Source organism: Macrobrachium nipponense, chromosome 41 (genome assembly GCF_015104395.2).
Source record: "Macrobrachium nipponense isolate FS-2020 chromosome 41, ASM1510439v2, whole genome shotgun sequence".
In the NCBI taxonomy this organism is placed as follows: domain Eukaryota; kingdom Metazoa; phylum Arthropoda; class Malacostraca; order Decapoda; family Palaemonidae; genus Macrobrachium; species Macrobrachium nipponense.
In genome coordinates, this window is record NC_061102.1 from 21,686,820 (window position 1) to 21,699,319 (window position 12,500).

The window sequence follows — 12,500 nt, forward strand, 5'->3', positions numbered from 1 at the left end:
TCTCTCTCTCTCTCTCTCTCTCTCTCTCTCCCTCCCCGCTAGTTAGGCTTATCAGACTTTGAATTCCTTAATCACTAGGCCTATTTGGCCTTCCGACTAAAAATAGAAGACTCCTTGGGTCTCTGGGGCCAATGTTCTATCTCGTCCTATAATAAGAAAGAGGGAAATCCTTGAGAAAAAAGGCCTAAGGCTTTTCATCCATTACGTTACGATGTTGTCAGGTAGTATTATTGACAGTAGTTTTCGCCTTTCTTTAGCCTTCAAGAATTCGGTTAACAATCTACCGAGACAGGCATCAATTGATTTTATTTAATTTTGTGTACACACACACACACACTTTGTATATGACACTGATGGATGACGAGCTAAATAAGTTGGCCTACATTTAGCTGGGTTACTGCAAGGATTACGCAACAAATTTTATCACAACCTTTTCTCTTGAAAAGGAGACAGGAACAGCACTGTTATGTCGATTTTTGTACAGTTGGTCTTAATTCATATGGAAACCTAAGAAGTCAGAGGCTATATTGAGCATCTACAATATGGCCTGAAACTTTGAAAAGAAATTTTATAGTGTGCCACTGGACGGCTTGATGACAACGAATACCATCGCAGGAATGTGCGAACACAGATTAAAGATTCCCGAATGTGACCCTCCATTACAAAAAGGGTGTTTGCAAGTCTTGAGTCTTCCAGTAATTTATGTGGGAGCAACATCTGAGGCATTGCAGTCATACTAAAAGTTGAAATTGGGACGCAAATTCCTGAATGATGTATGGTAGTATTGCACCAGCCCCCCCCCCCTTTTTTTTTTTTTTTTTTTCTTTTTTTTTTTTTTTTCTTTTCTTTTCCTAGGTTACGTTAGATTAGATCGGGTTAGGTTAGGGTATATTTATAGTAATTTGGGTGTGGGAAGCATAATCAGATTTTTTTTTTTTTTGGTGTTTTTTTTTTTTTGAGATATCCGTTTTTTTTTTTTTTTTTTTTTTTTTTTTTGAGATATGGCGTCCCGTTTTTTATCAGGGAAAGCTCCGGTACCCGGTTACATCTCGGGAAAATACAACCGGGAGCGCCCTTTCATTGTCGTTGCTATGGTCGTATTCTAATGAAAAATTCTTGACCTCCTTGAGGTGAAGGAGCATTAAACTGTCAGGTACCGTTAGGGTAATGAATAATACTGAGGAACTCAGTGCGCATATATTCGTTTATGGGTTACGTGATTTGTTCCCCGAGAGTATTTTTATCTGGAAACAAATTTGGTAAGAAGACAGTGGCTTTATCAAGTCTCAGTAGGAGTTTAACATATATCCAACAGAAAAAAGATTCTTTTAGTAGTTTTCGTGAGCTGAAATATATGAGAAAATCAGTTAAGAAACAAGAGGTTGCTCGAGGTTGTTGACCTTGAAGTGAAGTGACCGGCGGCAGAGGTTTGACAAGAAATTTTCTTCTCAGTGTTTTTTTTTTCTTTCTCTCTTTTTATCCTTACCGGTTCATCATAGCCGTCCGTGATATTAGGCTTAAGAAGAAAGACGTGGAATTCCCCGCCTTTTCTCTCCTCCTAGCCTTGACTTGGTTTGTCCCCATGAATAAGTCTGTATAGCCCTTCAGTTTGTTTTATCTTAATGGTTTTTCTTGTTTTTTATTCTCTCTCTCTCTCTCTCTCTCTCTCTCTCTCTCTCTCTCTCTCGTTTCCCGTATTTATTCGTGCAGTAAAATGGTATCTAAAGTGTTGGAGTGAAAACGAATAAAACCAAAGGAAAAATTGAACAAGCGAGGGAGCCGTTTCAAAGGCATATCTTGTCTACTACTACTACTACTACCACCACCACAACTACTACTACTACTAGTGAATATTCAATAGGACTTACCATTCATTTTAAACACGATATCCTGGAAGAGATCCCTTGGTTACGCTGTAGCCAAGACGAAGAAAATTATTCACAGGATATCTGTAGTAGTTGTAGCCTTGGGGTTAGGTCCAGCAACAAAAGGTTCAAGGTAGGAAGACATTTGGAGGCGTTACCACCAACCATACACCAAGTGCTATCAAGACGGAAGTGATGTATCTCTCTCTCTCTCTCTCTCTCTCTCTCTCTCTCTCTCATAAGCTTCAAACCCCTAATTAATTTAGCATTTCCTGGTGGGTCTTATCAGCCTTGACTCTAAGAATTGTTGACAGTCATAAATGAAGAAAACTTTTGTCATTTTCCATTTGTTTGGAATGAGTTAAATCGTTTTGACTTTATCTTGATTTTCCATTCAATACTTGTGGGACTGGAAACTACACGTCGTTATTCAGTCAAGTTTATGAACAAAATTGAAGGGCGCTAGATGTGAGATGAAATACGTAACCCGGAGAGTGTTTTGAGGGAAGGTGTTCATTCATTCAATGGTATATGGCGAGTTGTGGGTTAACTTCCGAGTTTCACCCAACATTCGTTCACTGGGACTCGTTGTTGCTCGAAGTAACAGTGAGACTTTCAACTTAATTTATCGTCTCCCAGTGTCATGTGCCGAATTGTTCAAGCATCAAGATTTTTCTCTAGATTAGGCGCCAGTCATCATCATTATTTTCATCATAACCATCTCTTGACGCCACTTGCCATGTTTGCCAAGCACAGACAGTTTTATCTGTATTTTTTAATACTTCTAAGTTTGCCAAACAGACAATTTTATCGTTATTTTTTTAATACTGCTAAGTTTGCCAAACACAGACAGTTTTATCGGTATTTTTTTATTATTGCTAAGTTTGTTAAACACAGACAGTTTTATCGGTGTTTTTTAATACTGCTAAGTTTGCCAAACACAGACAGATTTATCGGTATTTTTTCAATACTGCTAAGTTTGCCAAATAGAGAATTTTATCGGTATTTTTTTAATACTGGTAAGTTTTCCAAACAGACAGTTTTATCGGTATTTTTTTAATACTGCCAACTTTGCCAAACACAGACAGTTTTATCGGTATTTTTTTATTACTGCCAAGTTTGCTAAATACAGACAGTTTTATCGTTTTTTTTATATATATACTGCCAACTTTGCTAAACAGACAGTTTTATCGGTATTTTTATAATACTGCTAAGTTTGCCAAACACTGACAATTTTATAGATTTTTTAAAAATACTTTCATAATATATATTTGGTAATAGCATTGTTGTGCGATATGTGTGTTCATTCAGAGACCAACTATGTTTTTGCTTGTGTTTTTGTTCACGAAAAAATGTTCGAGTAACCACAAGTTAGGGACTTATAAGTCCTGGGAAGTTTTGTGTACTAAACTACAGGGAAGGCTGCAGTGTTGCTTTTGTTGTGATTTAGAAAAGGAGTTTTTATCGTAGTCTTTATTCATCTTTTGGTCTTTGTTATCATGCATTTGGCAGTATGTTTGCTTATATATACATGTAGTTATATATACATGTAGTTATATATATATAATATATATATATATATATATATATATATATATTATGTATATGTGTATATACATGCGTGTATATGAATGTGTTTGTGTATTGTTAGTGAATCCATATCTTTATTTATTTTTTATATACCGGTTTACTTTTTGCTATGACTTTTTTGGTGTGTTACATTAGCACCTGTGCTTATGCTGATGATTGTAATAATGTACTGGGAGAAGAACCTTTTTTTTAAGTAACTTTTATCATAAATTATAGCTGCATCAGCAGAGTTAATTTTATATTCCGCTTTTCCAGTCTTCTTATATATTTTTTTCAGTAACGGAATCATTTAACAGTTGGCAATATTCGTCTCGTATTTCTAACCCGTCGGGTATAGAAGCGTTTAAAGGATTCGGTTTTTTACAGAAGAGCATACAACATACGTAGAGTTATTAAATACCGTATTCATAAAAGTAATTTGGCGTTTCCTCGTCGTAGGATATAATCCGAGTGGCGTTCGATCTGGAATGAATTAAGGGTTAGGACATGACCTTAATCGTATCCTTGAATTACTCCGAGTCGTAAGGCTCAAAACAGGCCATGGTCTAGACCGTGAAACAGGCCTTCTACTCCTTTTCACGCCTTAAACACTACCCGGCTTTAACAAACCATCCAGCGCCCCCCCCCCCCCCCCCCCCCCCCCCCCCCCCCACCCCACCCCCCCCCCAGACAGCCGCCCCCCCCCCCCCCCACCCCCCCACACACACACCACCACCACCACCACCACCACCACATCATGATTCATTGTAGTACATCGAAACCCAGGTGTGATCGTATGATGCCGAGACTGGAAGAAAAGTAGACTTACTTTTATTAATATGTTCGCATGTATTATATTTCTACGTCTACTGTATTTTCCTTTTTTAAAAGAAAAAAAGGAAACTAATATACGAACGCTTCCATCCAGAAATTCAGAAACACGAAACAAATATTGGGTAACCTAAATGATTGATCCCCAGCTGAAAAGCATAGGTAAACAATTAAAATGTTCATGCTCGCGGTCTTGGGTGCTCGCTCCTGTCAACAACATTTAAGTATGCGTCGTAGAACTTTTGTCATCGCTTGTAAAATGTAAATGTTTAACTTCTAAGGTTTCATTTCGCGTTGCAGTATTCCTGGCTCACAGTCAGCCAAGACTGTCGAATGTCTCGTTCGTTGTTTTTTCGTCGTACCCGGAAGAGAGAGAGAGAGAGAGAGAGAGAGAGAGAGAGAGAGAGAGAGAGAGAGAGAGAGAGAGAGAGCTACAAAGAGGCAGTGATGCGTTCTCCCGACCCTGCTGTAGGGCTGTGAATTCCTAAGCAGTTCCTACTTAGACCTTATCAGGTCGAAGTCTTGGCCACACGAAAATAAACAGTAGATAAAAAAAAAGTAGGTAATGTATTGAATGATGATTATAGAGATATATTAATAATAAAAAGATATAAGTACTACTACAACCCGGAAATAGCCGAGTGAACAAAGATAGGTATAGACGAACAAAACTATTTGTAATATCATATTACAAGTAAAAGTAGTTGAAAACGGATGGACAAGGTTAAATACACGTGACAAAATAATTTGTTAGGAATAGATAGGAATAAATAATCAATTGATTCCTTAAAGTGGCTAGCAACTGATTCTTAAAGTATCTAGCAACCTAAATAAATGGCTTAAGGGCTTCGGATTGCTAGATCACCGTTCAAGAGAAACGGTATATACTTGCTCCTCTTTTTTGGTTTTCTTTGATTGAGTACTAGTTTTTTACGACGTTACTGGGCACGGGAGATGTTGTCCCCCAGTACCATAACTAAAGCAGATGCGTTGCTGGTTAGGTATTTTATTGCTGTTATCGTCTTTGAAGAGGAAGAAAATCCCGAATGAGTTGTTCCCTTTTACTGTACCTCCATTCGTATTATTTTTCTTCCATCTTGCTATCCACCCCCTCCTAGCAAACCTCAGTGCAATTGCGAGGTTTTCCTCCTGTTACACCTTTCAAACCTACCTACTCTCAATTTCCTTTTCAGCGCTGAAGGACCTCGTAGGTCCCAGTGCTTGGCCTTTGGCTTAAACTCTATATTCCAATCTTAAAATGAGTGTTGTTGTTTAATCATATCAAAAATTATACAGATAGGTTTTGAGAGCCTACTAAAATGCAACTGTTGTTGGCGCTGAGCAGGCTCTGAAAAGATATCGATGTAGTTTCATGTATTCAGACAATGAAAATGTCGCGTGTTTTCGTTATTATTATTATTATTATTATTATTATTATTATTATTATTATTATTATTATTATTATTAATTTTTTTGTTTACTCGGTGAATTTGCATCCATGCACAAGCTTCGACTGTTATTACTACAACTACTGGTCTAATGACTAAGCCGATGGGACTGTGATACTTTTGGAAGGATGGAATGATGTCAGATTATGTATGGAAAAAAAAAGCGTGAAGAGAGTTCTAAAACTTGTCAGAAGGGGGAAGAAACAGCCATTGTGTGGGAAGATGCGATTTTGCGGATGCTACAAAAGGCAGCTCGAGAGGAAGGGGTAAAACTCTTCGAGAGGCGGGGGTAATACTCCTCAAGTACGATGGAAATACTGATGAAAAAAGTACTTGTAGAGGCGAGACATAAAATCGATGGTGTTAGTTATCAGACTATCAGACGAATGACCTCTGATTCATTCGTCAGAGTAATATTCCAAACAGGGACTCGAAGGTCAGAATGAAGAGTTAATTACCTAGCTTTTTAAAAGCGGATTTGGCAGTTGGAACATTTCACCCAGTAGGATTCAGGAATAAGTAACTTCGTACTGACAGTAGCAAGGGCCTACCGAAAGATAACTAACAGTAGCAAGGGCCTACCGAAAGATATCGCGGATTTTTTTTCTCTACCATTGTAACCGTAAGGAAGCTTTGGTGATATAAGCTGTATGGTTTTTGTAGGACATATTTCTACTCGCCTGAAGTGAGAGGTTTAATTACAATTTCGTTTACCCGGGGAGTAAGCCAGCAAACTGTTTGGTGTTGTTGTTGTTGTTGTTGTGGGGGAGGGGTTGTGGGAAAGGTCTATGGAAGAGCCTAAAAAGATACAGGAATTTTAAGATAAGAAGATATTTATGATTTATTTATTAGAAGAATGAAAACGTACAAAAATAAAAAAAAATGTGCATGTTAAACAGTACAGAACAGTAATTTCCGATAAAAATGTAGTGTATTTATTTTAATTTTTGTTGGTGAAACAAGGCTCTTTTTGACCGTAGATTTTGACATGTTTTATTTTATTTGGTGTACTGAATTTAGGCAATGTTTCTGTTTAATTATTTTTTGTTTTACTTATAACTGAGAATATATGAACGTGTTTAATTTGTGTCGCTTTTTTTGTATCCTTGTTAGAATAAGTAGTACTATGTATGAGGATTAAATTATGAAGACCACTTCACATGAAGTTAGGAATATAATGTTTACAATTTATGTATGAGGGGGACATCTTGCACGCGTCCCGAGTAAGCTGAAGGTCGCATCATGCCTTGTTATCAGTCATATATAACAAAATATGAATAAGAAATATAAATAAAAACTAATCCTTCGGGCCAGCCATGTGAGAGCTAATAATCAGCTCAGTGGTCTGGTAAAACTGTTTTAATAATAATAATAATAATAATAATAATAAAATAATAATAATAATAATAATAATAATAATAATAATATCAGTCATATTCTACTTCGAACGGTTTTAGTTATACACAAAAGCCATCATTGCGGGATGTGACGTATCAAGTAAAAACGTTAGAAATCCTTATGAAGGGAATTGGACCAATCTTTCAGTAAAAAGAAAAAAAAAAATAAGTAAACGAGAGGGGCTTTTTCTCCTTTGTATAGAGGGAGGGAGAAAATGAATATAATGTCCATAAGAGCTAGTGACGGGAGGGTGGAGGCTGGGTGTTGGCGCATAGGTCTACCTAGTCCCACCAAGGCCTTCCTTAAGCGGAGAGGGGCATGGGCGCTGATCGTGCGTATGTGTGCGTATATGTTCAGTCTCTAGGCAATGGCCACTCACGTGCCTCTGCTGCTGCTTACTGGCGTCCTTTACACTTTTAATTAGCAGAACGCCTTATACGCAATATCAGGTAGTGATTACGCTGAGTCCCTCGAAATCTTTACGTACAATCATACAGAAAGGAAACTGAAATGCTTGTAAGGTATGCTGTAGGAATAACTATACGTACAACGTAATGAAACGGACAAATAATGAAGAAAAATTTTCCAATTACCAGCAGACAGGATGTAAATGACAAATATGGAGTTGATGAATGGAAAAAAAAGGTTAAAGACTCTTGAATATTCATAGGGGATTAGTTTTATGCTAATTCAATTTTAAAAGGAATGTTCATTTACCTTACGCAAATACCTTGCCCATGACTTGACTGGTTTCTGGTAAAGGTGAAAAAGCATCATGTAATAACTTAGACATCAGTGTACTCTGTAAGTATTGCGTATCCGATTCCCTCTATATCTTAGAAAAGTTAAGTTTTAGATGAAGTTCACTGGAAAATCTTGAGTTGCGGGATAGCGGAATGGATACAGTCTCCGCCACCCACCTGTTGGCTAAATAAGGCCTAGGTTCAAATACTGTATAGGGTAGATTGGCATAACTTACGTAATTGCTTTTGGGTGTAAGCCCACCGCTAGCATAGACTTTTTCGTTCCTTCTTATAATCCACCCACATCGTGAGAGGACGAAACGGGGTGGGGTCGTTTTCACAAGCAACTTCCCTGTTGACCCTTTTGACTTTAGGATGAAACCGGTTTTTGTTGTTATTGGCACTGTTTACGTAACCTTCTTAAGGTTTATTGTCAGGGTTCGAGCCATTTTTGTTTCTTTTATTATATATTTACGTTTTAAATGAATAACATTATTTTCTGAAAGTAATTTTTTATTGGCTTTCTAAATTCTGAATATGTTAATCCTCTAACCACCAAAATTTCTCTCTCTCTCTCTCTCTCTCTCTCTCTCTCTCTCTCTCTCTCTCTCTCTCTCTCTCTCTCTCTCATTAATCCATTCTTAAGGTGTAACGCCTTAAAGATGACCAATTGGAATGTGATTCACGCAGCCATTCCAGTAGTTTTACTCCTTGTGCTACTGTATAATTTTTATTAGGAAATTAATGATTACTTCATCTATCAGTCGGCACTTTTTCTGTACACCTCAGATCCTAAAAATTACTAGGGCTAGAGGGCTGCGAATTGTTAAGTTGATCAGCCACCCTCCAATCATCAAACATACCAAAATGGAGCCCTCTAGCCTAAATACCTTTTATTATATTTAAGGGTAAGTTTAGCCATGGATCTTGCGTCTGGCACTAGCGGTGCCAGCCGCCGACACATCTTCACACTTGACGCATCTGGAGAGCAACTGAGTGCTGCCCGGTCGTAGCTGAGAGTGTCATACTGCAGCATGTCAAGAGTCATACAGCATTGTACGATGTACAGAAAACTCGATTGCGTCGAAGAAACTTCGGTGCATTTTTTTACTTGCAATTTATTCTCCTTAAGTACAACGAAGGTCGTCAGCTGCCTTAATTTCCTTTTTGCCCAGTTCTGAAAGTTACTTATTTCCGTGTAATGGCTCTGTGGTGTACCTCAAAATTTTTTTCCCTAGGTATAAGGACATGTATTTTTCTATGAGAGAGAGAGAGAGAGAGAGAGAGAGAGAGAGAGAGAGAGAGAGAGAGAGAGAATCAAGTATGAAAACGGAAATCCATTATAATTTGGAAGATACGTAAATAAATCTACAGAAAATTTACATGCGTGTAATTAGAAGGGAAATAATCTGGTAGAATTACTCACAGTGATTTTTCTTCTTTTCCAGGTAAGAGGAAGTGCTATGATAGTTGGTCGATGCTGGAGTTAAGCTGCCAGAGGAACAATTGACGAAGAATATCAACCTACTCCTGTATCGTCTTCTAAATGAAAAGCCCCAAATCGTGAACAGTTTTATTTTTAGGCCATGAATTATATTTACATTTAAATTTTGCCGAATAGCTGTTAAATCATTATTTTAAAGTTTCTGTTTGTAAAGTGCTTATTCTAGCCATGGGTTTTACATAAAGGTAAAAGATACTGAAGTGTATATGAGATTTAGTGGTGTGAAGTTGAAAATAGATAAACATCAAGTAGACTGAAAAAAAAACAGACTGAATTAACTTGCCCATCTTAACGTTAAAAGAAAAATTGCACTGAAAGCGTAATTTGATCATCTCTTTGATGCAACCGAGAAACAATTAGTGTCTCTGAGCGAGTGCCAGCAACAAGCGGCCGGGACCTTGACATACGAATTTTGCAGCTTCAGGATAGCAGTTTCCAGGCAGTGAGGGAGAAATGGATTCTATGATGAAGGGTCTGGTCACCTCTTCCAGCTATCTGCTGTCCAGCACTCCGGCAGTCGCTAGTTCAGGTGAGAAAGAGAATAACTTTTTTTTTTTTATTTGGCTTCATGTTTTATTGGCAGTTTCGCTTTTCCTACCTCGGACTCGTGTCGAGGTTTCTGAAACCAGTGAAGTATGTTTTATTGATCTGAATATTTCTCCTCTTCGGAAGCGACTTTCTTTTGGTTTTTTGTTGATTTCATATACTTTTTATGCCTATGGTGTCTTGATGCTCTTATGGTGAACAGATGCGGGTTTCTGGCCTCAAGACACTATACGAAGAAAGCATCATTTTGTGTCATTGTCGAAAGAGTCACCATAAAGAAAAGTTGATCATAGTGATGTCAACATTTGCCTTTTTTTTTGCAGTTCCCTTCATATATTTATATGATATATACATATATGTATATACACACATATGTATATGTATGGTATACATATATGTATACATCATATAAATGTATGAAGGGAACTGCAAAAAATTGGCTAATGTTGAGATCACTAAGATCAACTTAAAATAGTTTTGTTAATATATATATATATATATATATATATATATATATATATGTATATATATATATATATATATATAGATATATATATATATATATATATATATATATATATAGGTATTATTTAATACTGATAATTGTCATTCATTTGGAATGTTTCTTTCAGTATACCAATTTACTTGAATTAATCGATCAGTCAGTCCCCAAAGAGCTTGAGAAAGTGACCATATTTCTCTTACTCTCATATTAAGTAACAATTCCTGTATTGCGAAATTGTATATTTGCAAATATATGAAATCTTATGTAAATGTCCTTTGTAGATAAGCTGCGGTAACCATCAGTTTTTTCTATTGTATGTAAATAACGACCTTAAGATATGGATGTGGTGTGCGATATATCGGTTTGGCCTTCTTGTTAAGGAGTTATAAAAAAAATCAACATAAAAGCGTGTACGTGACTGTTTGGTATTCTATTTAACGAACGGGACTGTACACATATATGAAAGGAAGGCTTCGCCATAGTTGCATTTTCTTGTCCGTTGATAATCCATTTTCCATGTTTTTTTTTTATAGTATGATCAGACTATCATTCGTCTGTATCAAGTAGACGAACCGAGATTAATTTTGTGAAAAAAAAAACTAATCTAGCGTGAGGTTTTTATCGCTGATACACATTTTTTTACATTGTGAATAAAAAATTTTCACATTTTTATACAATGGATTTATAGTCATGGAAATATTTCAGCGGGTTTGCCTACGTACACACGCCACTCACGACAAGCACACGCACACTAATATATATATATATATATATATATATATATATCTATAGATAGGATAGATAGATATATATATATATATATACATATATATATATATATATATCGTATTCAGATACAACAATCTTACACTAATCCCCTTCAAAGTAGTCCTTTGGGCTGCCACGCACTTATCCCAACGGTTCTGCCACTGTTGGAAGCAGCTCTGGATCGCTTCTCCATTTATCCCCTTTTGTATTCTGATGATATAAAAATGCGTCATCAATTTCCCATACCTTGATGTCCTCCTGGCTCCTGGCTGATACTCCGTAGGTATAGCTGGTTCACTTGAGGTAGATTCTTGGATGAGCCATATGCTTACGAGACAGTTTGTTTGAAGGCCGCTGATTGGCTGGTACCGGAAGGTAGGCCGCTCCCAGCCAATCAGCGTCCGCCAAACAAACTTCTTGCACGCATAGGGCTCACCCAAGAATCTACCTTCAGTGAACCAGCTATTATAGTCCCTTCAGTGAACCAGCTATTATAGTCCCTTTTGCCCAACCGGTGACCAGGAGGTGCTTTTAAAGTCATTTTGATTTGGCCTAGTATTGAAAAAAGACACACAGCTCCTTTGCTGTTTGCTTAGAATCCTTAAAGACACGGAATCCATTCTGCAAGACGTTCCGTCACCAATTCTTAGTCCCGTAGGAAGAGAGATTCTCTATAGTCTGTTACCAGGATCCAGTGCTTTCGAAGAGAGGAGGAGCTTGTTCTTGTTCCTTTTTATTTTTATGGTTTATGAAACTTGGTATTTGATTGCAGGAAATAACTTTCATTCAGATTCGGTCATTGAATTCGTATTTACATCTTTTTGAAATTTATAGTACAGGATGAACCATCATATAGTAGAAATTCGTACTCCCTCTCATACTTTTTTTACCTTCCTAATGCTCTCTATGAACCTATTTTATTTTTATGAAACGTTATTACAGTTGCATTTACTCTGATAACTGAACAGTGACGCAGCTTAATTCATTGGAGGGATTTTGCATTGTCATCTGTTATCTAATGAATCCCTGTACGGAGGCTAAGGTCAAACATTATCCAAATACTTTCATTTTATTTTGGTAAATAGATAATAATGATTATAATGACAAAGACATTAGCAAGGATAGCAATATCGTGGCCATTCTGGATGGTGTGGTTTGGCTTTGTTTTCATTTAAATAAGGGGGTACGGAGAGCGAATAAAATTGCATGGTTACCTTAATGTCTTGTATTGAGTATTTGCTTGCGGAGGTCAATCTATAATTGCTTGGCCCTTGCTTTTTTCTTGCCTGTGTGCTTAAGTCATCAAGTGCGCACTCGGGTTAG

At 37.0% G+C, this 12,500-nt stretch overlaps 1 protein-coding gene across 1 annotated transcript in view; it reads left to right on the forward strand.

Annotated features, from left to right (window-relative positions):
- Window positions 1-12,500, forward strand: part of LOC135212585 (uncharacterized) — a 144,072-nt gene that overhangs the window by 97,730 nt on the left and 33,842 nt on the right. The window contains 1 exon segment of the mRNA XM_064246129.1: window positions 9,303-9,887. Coding sequence (XP_064102199.1) covers window positions 9,812-9,887 — 76 coding nt within the window. The 5' untranslated portion in view covers window positions 9,303-9,811.